The 9,727-nt window shown below is 38.3% G+C and overlaps 2 protein-coding genes across 2 annotated transcripts; both read right to left on the bottom strand.

The window, feature by feature from the left end:
- Positions 1 to 28: 28 nt before the first annotated feature.
- LOC133716632 (vacuolar iron transporter homolog 2.1-like) lies at positions 29 to 1,599 on the bottom strand. Its single transcript, XM_062143315.1, has 3 exons — positions 1,383 to 1,599; positions 598 to 809; positions 29 to 409 (listed from the first exon to the last, which is right to left on the bottom strand). Exons 1-3 carry the CDS (start codon positions 1,597 to 1,599, stop codon positions 29 to 31), a joined length of 810 nt encoding a protein of 269 aa, XP_061999299.1.
- A 2,733-nt stretch (positions 1,600 to 4,332) lies between these two features.
- LOC133718419 (UDP-galactose/UDP-glucose transporter 4-like) lies at positions 4,333 to 7,474 on the bottom strand. Its single transcript, XM_062145251.1, has 8 exons — positions 7,257 to 7,474; positions 6,872 to 7,084; positions 6,418 to 6,446; positions 6,104 to 6,305; positions 5,520 to 5,762; positions 5,313 to 5,414; positions 5,114 to 5,221; positions 4,333 to 4,878 (listed from the first exon to the last, which is right to left on the bottom strand). The coding sequence occupies exons 2-8, from the start codon at positions 6,995 to 6,997 to the stop codon at positions 4,612 to 4,614; spliced, it is 1,077 nt and encodes a 358-aa protein (XP_062001235.1). The 5' UTR covers positions 6,998 to 7,084; positions 7,257 to 7,474; the 3' UTR covers positions 4,333 to 4,611.
- Between the last annotated feature and the right edge of the window lie 2,253 nt (positions 7,475 to 9,727).

Below are 9,727 nucleotides of genomic sequence, written 5' to 3' on the forward strand. Positions count from 1 at the left end.
AACTAGGCTTTGTTGTTGCCCCTAGTCTTCAACCTTCTAGGCCAGCTATATTGTTCAGTGTCCATCCAACGACATAAGCGGCAGCTGCGGCGGCAGCACCATTGAAGAGAGTCACTACCACAGAGAAAGCATAGTTCTGGCCTGCAATCTTGGCCTTTACAATTCCAAGAAGCGTGAGTGCAAGCGCAGAGAGGATACAAGCACCAACAAACTTAACCAAGTCACTGTTCGTAAATGGGATGAGGACAATAAAAGACAGGAGAGGAGCAGTGCCAAAGACAAGGAAGGCAGCAAATGTTACAAGGCCGTTCTTCCATGGCTTTTCTGCTTCTTCTGGCGGTAGCCTTCCATAAGCCATCATTTTCTCGTGCACCAAGATGTCATTGTACTTCGCAAAAATGCTAACAACCTTGTACGAGTCCCAAAACCATGTCACATATAAGCAATTTAATAGTTACACCAAAGGCGTTATAACAAGGTAACTCTTTTTTTTCCCCTATTAGATCTTACAACAACCTTACTTTACTTTATAAGAAGCAATTTTCTCACAATTTCATCAAACATTTTCATTAGATTTTAGAGGAAGTTGTCGCATACCGTGGCGGCATCATCAACGTCCATCCCAAGTGCTTGATACTTTTGGAGCAACTCCATCTTCTCAAGGCCGCCGTGATTTGTGACATCCCATTCCGTCACCGCCATTTCTTTGGCGGCAACATCCTTTTCGCTGCTGCTGGACAAAAAATCTCCAACTCCCATAGATATCCCATCTGCCACCAGATTTGCAAATCCTAGCACCAGCACGTCCGCTGCAATGTAAGACAGTTATAGTGAATAAAGACTCAATTTTTGAAATAAAGCATGATGCACTAGTGCATGCATGCACCTCTAAATGAGTCCAAGTGTATCTTGCTAGCTACACACTGCCTCTCTCTCACACGCACATATAGATCATACACTTCCAGAAGATCCAATTTTCCCAAAATAATTTGCCTCGGTGTCTTTCAACATACTTCAGTGCTTACTGTTCGTCTGTACCATCAGTAGTACTTATGGTACTTCTGTATCCTTATAGAGCCGTGAGACATGCACTGGTCTAGACCTTAAACAATTTAATGGCTGTGTATACAAATGTTGAGAAAGATATACAGATATGGGTGTAACTATCACTGAGCTAGTAATGGCATAGTGTCCTGCAAGATATCTGCTGTCAATATATTTTCAGATATACATATTGACAACAATTCATGTTAGTGAATAGGGGTTCTCCACATCATCAACAAAAATTAATTACGTTTCAAAATGTAATAAACCAAGACTATGATAGGGTTTAGGGTTCAGAGGAAGAGCAAGAGAAAAAATAGTGAGTGATTATATATTACCGGAAGTTAGACGGCTGGCGGAGATGGAAGAGATTAGAGAGAAGCAAGTGACAATGGCATCGAGACCAGCATACAGAATGCTCTTGGCATACTCTGCTTTCCATGGCTCTTTTGGTCTCGAACTAGCAGCACCGTTATCAAAGCTTTCTCTATCTTCTTCAATATCGTCAACTACTACTGGATCAAGTAGCCTAGTACTGGAGAGAAGAGCAGCCATTGGTCTTTTTCAAATGGTCGTCTCTTTTCGGCAAGTACGTCAAGCTCTCTCTGTAATTTTACTATTCATCGTCACCCGCCTCTTCTCACAGTTTCACGCATAGTGTGCTACAGTCACCGAATGAAAGGATAAACAAAGATAAAGGGAGGTCAAAAAGTTGAAGTGGTGTATGCGTTGTCTTCATGCATGGAAGCGACTTGACACGTAGCAAAAAAGTCTCACTGTGTAACTCGATCTGTTGGATATCTCTTGAGTGGTGATGATGAGTTTGCTCCATTGGAGGATTTGGAGGAGCAATCATGCAACAAGGACTTCGTGGCTTTCTGCCAACAAATGGGCATTGTTTAGTGTTTCTTTACATCTAATTAAAATTAAGCTGCATTTTCTAAATTCTAAATTCTGAAGCTTAATTCTGAATGATGTGTTGAGAGAAACTAAATTTGTGGCGGATAATACTATGTTATAGTCGATTGAGATAGATTCCTTAAGAAGCTGTAATTTTTTTTTCTTAACAAAAAGATTAATAACTAATTAAGTTCACAGGTCAAATCCTGTGGTTGAAATTAGTTTGTAATCAAGAAAAGAATTATGTAGCAACACTTCGGTCCTCACAATGCAGAAAACTATGAAGATTTTATGCATCACTTCAGAAATAGAAATAATCTCTGTATTTTAGATACTATAATTTTCATCCATGTATATGACAATCTTTTATTTTGTAATTTGTTCCTTTTCATCATCATGGATTAAGAGAATTGCAATAATTATTCAGAACAGATGAACCAAAAAAGCAATCTAATCTATACATGAGGACCAAATTAAAGTACAATCATAAAATCCAATGAAAAATTACTACTAACATTTTCATGTGTGTATGACGCTCTCTCTTTCTCTCTCAAGAGTAACCCTAAGGCCGTCATCGATCTTGCTTGATGGCGGTGCTACAAACTTTCTGACTCTCAACAGAGAGGTTTTCCGGTCACGTAGTGGCTCGGGCTCTTGAAATTGGGAGGCGGGCAACGCTTCTCTTTCTACTTCCCTCCTCGGTGGCGACGGTGATTGGCTTCGCCGGTGCTCCTTGAATTCATGTTTGGATCGGCTTCGTCTTCTTGGGGGACCGAAGCCTCAGATGGTGGTCATCTTGGCCGCGCTGCAGCAAGTCTCCTCGCCTCCACTGTTAGGCGGACTTGGGACTTTTGGTGCCAAGTCTGTCTTGCCGTGGGTGATAAAGAATTGGAAGCTACTTAGAGCGAGGCTGGCTTTGATACTGAGCTTGGTTTCTGCTGGCAGTGGCGGAGGCGGATTAGTGCAGGGAGCTTACTTTGGTGGTGCCGGTGCCGGAATGCACACCAGTTGCCCAAGGTTTACAACGAGGGCAACACTGAGGTGGAAATTTTCTTTTCCTCTAGGGTTTGCTCTTATTGGGTTGGTTGGGCCTTGCATTGGGCTGCCTATTCATTGTGGGCCTTGTATTGGAGGATCTGTTTGGGCTGCATGGGCTTCCTTCTACGCTAAGGTGGATTGGAGGTTTTCTATTTGGGAAGTTCTAATGACTGAAGAGGCAGAGGATGGCGACACGTCATCCTCTACTCCAAATGTTGCTTGATTTTTGATCTTGGTCGCAAAGACCAGTTGCTCTGAGGGTCATTTTTACTTTATTGCTTCGTAGTTTCTAAGTTTTTGTTTGAAATAATGGTGCGTAGACTTTCTAAAATGTGGGTGTATTGGGGGTATTTTGGGTTCTTGTTCTTGTTTATAATAGGAGTCTTAGGGTACTATGAGGAACGATTATTTCTGTCAATCTCATAGGGGTGTTTTGTTTTTGTACTGCTTGTTGAATCTATATAATGGGCTGACCTCTTTTGATCAAAAAAAAAAAATCCAAAAATGATTTTCTCCTCTTCCTCTCCATACAAGGAACCTAACCAAATTGACGGGGCAGCGACATTACTTGCTGCCAAGAAATAAGGCAAGTTTGCTTAGCTCAGGTACAGCTTAATTCCTATATTAAGGGATAATCCAGCTTCATTATCATTTGTCAACGAATCAATCAAAAATTAACAAAAAGAATAAGAATATTAATGATATAGATTTTCTTTCTATTAGTTTCCGTTTTGTCGTTTTAGTCACGTGCCAAGCAATATTACCAATTAGTTTGTCCACTATATAATGTAGTAAATTCCAAATCAAGTGGATCATCTTTGATAACGGTTCATGTTTCTCATGTATAAATATCTAAAGCTTACAGAACAGAATATTCATGGCGACCATGTGAACAAAAAATTTGTAGTCATTCATCATTGAATTAATTTTAAAAATAGAAATCAAATTGTTAACTTTTGCAAGTTAAATCTTTGGTCACTTACTAACTTCATTTTTACCTCTTTAACTGTTGCACCTCATCCGTGTTTATACAATTCTAATTTTATCACATGTATATCCCTATATCCGTGTTAAACCGCATAACGTCCACAAATTCGATACTTCAAGCGTTCCACATAGGTAGCACCGACGAAGTGCCGTTGAATCTGTTGGTAATGAGTGCAGTCCACGTAGTCAGCTACTATACTTCTGTACTCTATTTTTGGTCACAACAATTTTATAGTTTATAATCAAATTGTACCAAACCTGAAGTTATGACTCATGCTAAATGTTATAGAATATAGATTAGAAGCAAACTAACCCAGATTGTCCCCCTAATTTAAAAATACAAGAATAACCTTAAAGCACGAATTACTCTGTGAATGCAATTACAAGCTTCTAATAATTTTAAATATCTAAACTTGTACACCACGATCTCAAGTTCTCAACAATGTTTCATACATATAGTCCAAAGCATTAACAACAAAAACATAAAGTGATGTTATTTAAAGAATAAAAGAAGACCAACCAAATGTAAAGAAATAAGGAACCTGTAAAAAAAAAAAAAAAAAATCCTAAAGTGATGTTATTTAGCATAATCATTTCCTTAATGGCTAAACAGACATTGTGCAACAGAAGCAGTGTTATATATCAGACCAATGGCCTCTTTTCTTCATCTTCTCCAACATGTTGATGGTCAAGTTGAATTCTCTCCTCTTCGTTATGAGCTGGCTTTGAACTCTTGGGTTTGCCAGATGATGAGTTTGAAACCCTTTGGTATGGTTTATTCTCAGGCAAGAGCTTCAATGTGATCCCCATACCTATGAGCAGAAGTCCAGTCCCGTGCTCTTCGGTTAATGGCTTTGTGAATATCAAGTATGATAGCAATAATGTCACTGCCTTTCTAGCCGTTGTTATCTGCGAAAAAAAATCCAATGAGGATCTTCTCTTCAAGAATGAGAATTTATATAACTCACATTGTACTATTTGTTTGCTCATCCGTGTTCATGAGGCCTAACTAATGTAGCTAGAAAACAAGCAACATGGCCCTTACTTTGAAAATGCCAATTGAATAAAGGCCATATCTTTTCCATTAAATGTTGATATCACATTCACAAATCTAGGACAAAATGGAGTTGTGAGAAGAATGTACCATGGCTGTGGTGGCAGCACCAAAAAGTGCAATGAGGGAAAGGACAGAAACTTGGCCAATAAACGTGGCCATGGCTTCAAAGACTAACACACCATATACGTATGGATGCTGCATAATACCAAAAGGTTAGGTGTAACTGTGAGGCTTGCGAGGAATGTAACAAGTCTGGAATCAAAAGATTTTGTAACTGGCAAGTTACCTGAGAACATGAACTCCACGCTTTGAATAATTCTCCTGTCAAAATCATTGGTGGCACCAAGAAAGGTAGACCAACTACCGTAGAGCAAAACAGCATCTCCATCTGTGGATAAGATAAGATAGAGAACAACATTATAACCGAAGTCACAGCTTTTCCATGAACATGCATCTAATTCACTTTTAAGCACCCAAGGAGAATGTGAATCACCTGTGTGGTTTCAGGATTCATGGTAAATATTGCTTCTTGCAAATTACCCAAAAACGAATCCATGACTAGAGCACCCGATACCATCACCACACCAATCACACTGAAGTTGGGAGACGTTTGTGCATCCGCTAAGGTGAATAGGATCAGACCCACCACCAGAAGGATTGCAGAAACGTACTCATGAGGTGGGTACTTCCGCCTCAAACCTGGTATGAAGGCTCCCATTATCATCACAGGCAAAACCTGAAACCCCAAAAGGACCAAAATCACGAAGTTAACATGAGAGGCTGCAGAGTAACTGTAGTTTGACATATACAGCCAAATAGAATCTAAATGACACTAAAAACTTAGCTAGAGACCAACTTAAACTCTTTCCCCTAAAATGAAGAACCATAATCTCAAACTCGCCATACTAAACAAAATAAAACTATGAAAGGGGAAAAAAGAAATGTGTCTTAAGAGGCAGTCAAATTCCAAATCCTCTCTGTTTTACACTGAAATTGTTTCCACTTGATATGATTATCCAGTCAAAATTGGCTGCCTCAGAGAAACAAACAAAGTTTTTTAACATCGCCTGTGCTTACCTTTGTTGATTTGAACATTAGCTGTGCAGGGTAATTGAGAAAAGCCAAGGAGCCTTTGGTAAGTCCATGAGAGCCCATAAGCACAGCAGATAGCTTCACATAAGTCTTCCATGGGTTCACCATTTGCTTGGTGGTAAAGCCTTGAAGATAAATCAGAAATAGATACACAAATCCTTGTACAAATGTGAAGTACCACCCATAACTGCAGCAAGGAACACATCAGAAACAGAATCCGAAACAAGCAGGGTCCTAATTGAATCCGAAAACAAAACACTCCACAAATCCAAAACAAATACCCAGATGTTAACCATTACCTGAATTGTAGCCTGTTATACACATATTCCTGAAAATGGAGCAAAAAGTTAAGATTCAATCAGCAATTAAAAAAAAATTAACAGAGTGTACGAAAAATCAAGTCATCTCTGAACGTGCAATGAGCTGCATTCATTCTTCAAAATTATTACTTTGATTCCTCCACAAGTAAACTCATAAAATAATCAAACCCATTGGTCCCATAAGCCAAAACAGAGGATCGAAACCTCATTTTAAAATTATCTGAGAACTTTAATCAAAACAGTAAAAAAACTAATAAACAAAAACCATAAATCTCTTGGAACAAAAAGATTTCTTCCTCAGAAGCTAAAGCATAACCCTTGGCTTGATTCAAAAGAAACTAAACACGAAAGGAAATTCATCCCAAAACAAAAAAAAAAAAATCCCAGAACCAAAACGAAAAAAAAAACTTGAAACCAAAGAGAGTGACTTTACCTCACAGACACCATTAACCAGATAACCAAAGAAGAACCCAGAAGAGCAAAGCAGGAATTGCTGCCATTTGGGTCTATCAGAGAGCGAAATCCCAAACAGAAACCGAGCTTGTTCTTCGTTCTTCATCGTCTTCAACCCCTTTTCACACAGACCCAACTCAGTTCTGGGTTTTGGGTACCCAGAAAACGCTCCAAATCAATGAGAAATGGTGAGCTGTAAAATGGATGTAAAATTCAATGCGTGACACTATTCATTTATAGCTTTGCATGTTTAAATTGTTCACCTTCCCAACACAAAAGAGAGAAACAAAGAGAAAATCTTGTTTGGGGTGAAATAAATAAGGAATATGCAATATGGTATCGGGATGACTACGGAGGTGACTCACTCTATTATGTAATCGCAATAAAGACTGATTCCACTTGTGGAAAATTCCAGAGAGAGAGAGAGAGAGTGTGTGTGTGTATTGGACTCAGAGTCGGAGCTCTTCTTTTCTTCGGTTTAGAAAAGAGAGAAAGAGTCAGAGTCTTACAGTCTTTCTCTCTTTGGGGTTGGCAAGTTGGCAGAGACTGAGGGAGAGTTTATAGAGGCAAGACGAGTAAATGATGAAGTTAACGAGTAGCACAGATCTTTTTAAGAGGATCGATGGGCTCTTGCATGACGTGGAGAGCCATTTGGTTCTTTCTATGCACCTTGTTGTCCAATTTATTTTTCCTATTTTAAATAGTGTTTTAATTATTATACAACTAAAAGAGAGCAATGTACTTGCTTAAAAGTTGGCTCATTCATGATTCGTGTGGTAAATGATATGCACTTGATTGAGGCCTCGTGCCCTCGTTTGGTTTGAGCAAAATAAAAGTAATTTTTTTATGAATTTTTCATAGGATGAGAAGTTAAATTTTTTTTATGAATTTTTCATTTTGATATTTGGTAATATAAAAAGTATGTTTAGCAGACTCTCTATCTTGACTTTTTAGCTGTTTTGGAGAGCATATGCAGTTTTTTATCTATTTTAACAGTTGCCTTAGACTCTTAAATAGCTCTCTGTTATAACTTTTAGTCATCTCACTCATAAATATAAATAGTGAGATGAGGCTCTCCATAATTCTAAACATTCATTTTGAGTTATTTTATGTAATTTATAAACACATTTAAACTATTTCATCTTCATTCAAAAAATATTATAAATTCATTACTAGCTTTTTTTGAAGGGGAAGACGACAAACATTTCATTAATATGAAACTAGTGAGTACATTGGTGAGCAACGTATGTGCTCAGAATTGGTGGTACATCACCACACCAGACAACTTGAAAGTTTAAATGCAAAGCAACTTGAGCAAGTTTATGAGCTACCCCATTAGACTCGCGACATATATGTGAAAGTGTAGAACCATGCAGGGATTTAATACCCAAAGCAATATCATCAACTAGTCTGCCAATTTGTGATGCATCTTCGCCCTCCCCTGCCTCAACAGCAAGCACCAGCTGCTGACAGTCAGTCTCAAAGGCAATAGGCACAAGACGGTGCTCCATTGCCAACATACACGCTGCCCTGGCAGCTAAGGCTTCAACCATAAGTGCAGACCGAGCAAACTCGACCTTACAACACGCTCCACCCACAACTTGGCCTCTCCAATTGCGTACCACCACACCGAAGCCCCCAGACCCCGTAACACTACTAAAGGCCCCATCAACATTGGCCTTGAGCCAACCTTCTTGTGGAAGAGACCATGGTATAACCACTCGCACTCGACTCACCTTCACATGTAAGGTAGCTTTGAAAGCCAAAAAGTAGTTTCGCACTTGATTGAATACTTGGGCCAATGAGAGAAACATACCTGACCAAACCCTTTTGTTGCGTTCTTTCCAAACACTCCAAATCACCATCATGAGAAGAGCAAAGTTGTCACTTGAGAGCATACCAACACAACGAGCTACCCAATCCAACATAGACCCAACTCTAACAGCCCTTGACAACACTGATATCAAACCGGGGAAGCAGCCAAGTAGATCCCCAACAAAGCTGCAATCACGACTAATATGTTCCACAGACTCATCTCCATCGTTGCAAAAACAACAACCTTGATCAAGAAATACCCTCTTAGAGCGAAGTTAGAGAGAACTGATGCAAATGTACTTTAAGAGCATCTTTAGCAGACTCTCTATTTTGGCTCCTTAGCTATTTTGGAGAGCATGTTTAGCTTTTTATATATTTAACAGCTGCACCAGACTCCTAAGTGGCTCTCCATTATAACTTTTAGCTATCTCGCTCCTAAATATAGAGAGCGAGATATATAACATTCCTTTTGAGTTATTTTATGTAAATTTTAAATACATTAAACTATTTAACATTCCTTTAAAAAATAATATAAATTCAAAACTAGCTATAATAGAGAGCACTGATGCAGACGTATTTCTAAAGTGGCTAGCCAAAATGACTTTTTAGCTACTTTGGCTAAAATTTGACTAAAAAATGACTAGCATTGCTAAAGATGCTCTAAAAGTGGCTAAACTTTTTAGCTAATTTGGCTAAAATTTGACTAAAAAATAACTAGCATTGTTAAAGATGTTCTAAGAAAAGTTACCAGAAAATTTGTTAAAAAAATTATAATTAATGCAGTAAGATAATAGAATCTGAGTAATAAATACAAGCAAAAAAGGGGGAAAATGAATCATTTGGGTATAGGGAATGACCCACTTTTCCCTTTATTTTTTTTTATTTCAGGAAAGTATTTATTTTCCTTTTGCATCCCAAACACAAAAAAAGATTAAGTTTCATTTCTCAATACTTCAATTTCACAAATCAAACGAGGCATGAATTATTTTAAACATGAAATTCAGAAAATAAAAATGTGAGT

The sequence above is a fragment of the Rosa rugosa genome, chromosome 6 (assembly GCF_958449725.1).
Source record: "Rosa rugosa chromosome 6, drRosRugo1.1, whole genome shotgun sequence".
In the NCBI taxonomy this organism is placed as follows: domain Eukaryota; kingdom Viridiplantae; phylum Streptophyta; class Magnoliopsida; order Rosales; family Rosaceae; genus Rosa; species Rosa rugosa.

Bases quoted from the DNA above. Each gene is read 5' to 3' on its own strand.
- LOC133716632 (XM_062143315.1), bottom strand. From the start codon at position 1,599: ATGGCTGCTCTTCTCTCCAGTACTAGGCTACTTGATCCAGTAGTAGTT. The intron at 810-1,382 runs GTAATATATAAT...CTTACATTGCAG, and splicing joins CGCCAGCCGTCTAACTTCCG to CGGACGTGCTGGTGCTAGGA. The intron at 410-597 runs GTATGCGACAAC...GACTCGTACAAG, and splicing joins ACGTTGATGATGCCGCCACG to GTTGTTAGCATTTTTGCGAA.
- LOC133718419 (XM_062145251.1), bottom strand. From the start codon at position 6,997: ATGAAGAACGAAGAACAAGCTCGGTTTCTGTTTGGGATTTCGCTCTCT. The intron at 6,447-6,871 runs GTAAAGTCACTC...CTCCATTTTCAG, and splicing joins TGGTTAATGGTGTCTGTGAG to GAATATGTGTATAACAGGCT. The intron at 5,415-5,519 runs GTGATTCACATT...TCTTATCCACAG, and splicing joins TGAATCCTGAAACCACACAG to ATGGAGATGCTGTTTTGCTC.